The sequence below is a fragment of the Corvus brachyrhynchos genome, unplaced genomic scaffold (assembly GCF_000691975.1).
Source record: "Corvus brachyrhynchos isolate BGI_N302 unplaced genomic scaffold, ASM69197v1 scaffold527, whole genome shotgun sequence".
NCBI lineage: Eukaryota > Metazoa > Chordata > Aves > Passeriformes > Corvidae > Corvus > Corvus brachyrhynchos.
In genome coordinates, this window is record NW_008239051.1 from 176,839 (window position 1) to 179,444 (window position 2,606).

General features: G+C 44.6%; 1 protein-coding gene across 1 annotated transcript in view; it reads right to left on the minus strand.

Annotated features, from left to right (window-relative positions):
• LOC108447859 (probable crotonobetaine/carnitine-CoA ligase) overlaps nucleotides 1-2,606 on the minus strand; it is a 17,750-nt gene that overhangs the window by 1,722 nt on the left and 13,422 nt on the right. Inside the window, exon 6 of the mRNA XM_017739066.1 lies at nucleotides 2,493-2,606. Within this exon, the coding sequence (XP_017594555.1) occupies nucleotides 2,493-2,606 (114 nt within the window). The remainder of the gene's footprint in view (nucleotides 1-2,492) is intronic.

Consider the following 2,606-nt stretch of genomic DNA (forward strand, 5'->3'; position numbering starts at 1 on the left):
AATTCCCCCAAAATCCCCGGAATTTCCCCAAAATCCCCGGAATTTCCCCAAAATCCCCGGAATTTGCCCCAAAAAGCGGGAAGCGATCCCAAAATGCCCAGAATGTGCCCCATATTCCCTTTTTTTCCCACCTTTTCCCATTTTTTTCCCATTTTTTTCCCTTTTCCCATTTTTCCCCCCATTTTCCCGATTTTTCCCAATCCTTTGCCCAATTTTTTCCCACCTTTTCCCATTTTCTTTCCATCTTTTCCTATTTTTTCCCCCATTTTTCCCCTGATTTTTCCCAATTTTTCCCCCATTTTCCTCCATTTTTCCCCTGATTTTTCCCCATCTTTTCCCAATCTTTTCCCATTTTTCCCGATCTTTTCCAATCTTTTCCCATCTTTCCCCATCTTTTCCCATTTTTTCCTATCTTCTCCCAATCTTTTCCCATCTTTCCCCACTTTTCCCAATTTTTTCCCATTTTTCCATTCTTTTCCCATCTTTCCCAATCTCTCCCCATCTTTCCCCATCTTTTCCCATTTTTCCCAATCATTTCCCATCTTTCCCAATCTCTCCCCATCTTTCCCCATCTTTTCCCATTTTTCCATCTTTTCCCAATTTTTTCCCAATCTTTTCCAATATTTTTCCCATCTTTTCCCATTCTTTCCCATCTTTTCCCATTTTTCCCAATCTTTTCCCAATATTCCCCATCATTTCCCATCTTTTCCCATCTTTTCTCAATTTTTTCCTGTCTTTTCCAATATTTTTCCCATCTTTTCCCAATTTTTCCCAATCGTTTCCCAATTTTTCCCAATCATTTCCCAATCTTTCCCCATTTTTCCCCATCTTTTCCCATCTTTTCCCACCTTTTTCCCACCTTTCCCATCTTTTTCCCATCTTTTCCCATTGTTTTCCCATCTTTTCCCTTTTTCCCAATCTTTTCCCATTTTTTCCCATCCTTTCCCACTTTCCCCATCTTTTCCCATCTTTCCCCATCTTTTCCCATCTTTCCCCATCTTTTCCCATCTTTCCCCATCTTTTCCCATCTTTCCCCATCTTTTCCCATCTTTCCCCATCTTTTCCCATCTTTCCCCATCTTTTCCCATCTTTCCCCATCTTTTCCCATCTTTCCCCATCTTTTCCCATCTTTCCCCATCTTTTCCCATCTTTCCCCATCTTTTCCCATCTTTCCCCATCTTTTCCCATCTTTCCCCATCTTTTCCCATCTTTCCCCATCTTTTCCCATCTTTCCCCATCTTTTCCCATCTTTCCCCATCTTTTCCCATCTTTCCCCATCTTTTCCCATCTTTCCCCATCTTTTCCCATCTTTCCCCATCTTTTCCCATCTTTCCCCATCTTTTCCCATCTTTCCCCATCTTTTCCCATCTTTCCCCATCTTTTCCCATCTTTCCCCATCTTTTCCCATCTTTCCCCATCTTTTCCCATCTTTCCCCATCTTTTCCCATCTTTCCCCATCTTTTCCCATCTTTCCCCATCTTTTCCCATCTTTCCCCATCTTTTCCCATCTTTCCCCATCTTTTCCCATCTTTCCCCATCTTTTCCCATCTTTCCCCATCTTTTCCCATCTTTCCCCATCTTTTCCCATCTTTCCCCATCTTTTCCCATCTTTCCCCATCTTTTCCCATCTTTCCCCATCTTTTCCCATCTTTCCCCATCTTTTCCCATCTTTCCCCATCTTTTCCCATCTTTCCCCATCTTTTCCCATCTTTCCCCATCTTTTCCCATCTTTCCCCATCTTTTCCCATCTTTCCCCATCTTTTCCCATCTTTCCCCATCTTTTCCCATCTTTCCCCATCTTTTCCCATCTTTCCCCATCTTTTCCCATCTTTCCCCATCTTTTCCCATCTTTCCCCATCTTTTCCCATCTTTCCCCATCTTTTCCCATCTTTCCCCATCTTTTCCCATCTTTCCCCATCTTTTCCCATCTTTCCCCATCTTTTCCCATCTTTCCCCATCTTTTCCCATCTTTCCCCATCTTTTCCCATCTTTCCCCATCTTTTCCCATCTTTCCCCATCTTTTCCCATCTTTCCCCATCTTTTCCCATCTTTCCCCATCTTTTCCCATCTTTCCCCATCTTTTCCCATCTTTCCCCATCTTTTCCCATCTTTCCCCATCTTTTCCCATCTTTCCCCATCTTTTCCCATCTTTCCCCATCTTTTCCCATCTTTCCCCATCTTTTCCCATCTTTCCCCATCTTTTCCCATCTTTCCCCATCTTTTCCCATCTTTCCCCATCTTTTCCCATCTTTTCCCATTTTTTCCCATCCTTTCCCACTTTCCCCATCTTTTCCCATTTTTTCCCATCCTTTCCCACTTTCCCCATCTTTTCCCATCTTTTCCCATCTTTTCCCTTTTTCCCAATCTTTTCCCAACTTTTTCCCCATTTTTCCCATCTTCCCCAATCTTTTCCCCATTTTTTCCCCATCTTTCCCCACTTTCCCCAACCCTTTCCCGCTTTTCCCCTTCGCGATTCCGGCCGGGCCGCGCACCGGGGCCGCAGGGGACGCAGAGGCCGCGGGAGTCGCGGAGCAGCTCCAGGGAGTCCTCGCGGACCTTGACGAGGCGCACGGGGTAAACGTTGGGCAGCAGGCGGCTGTTGAAGC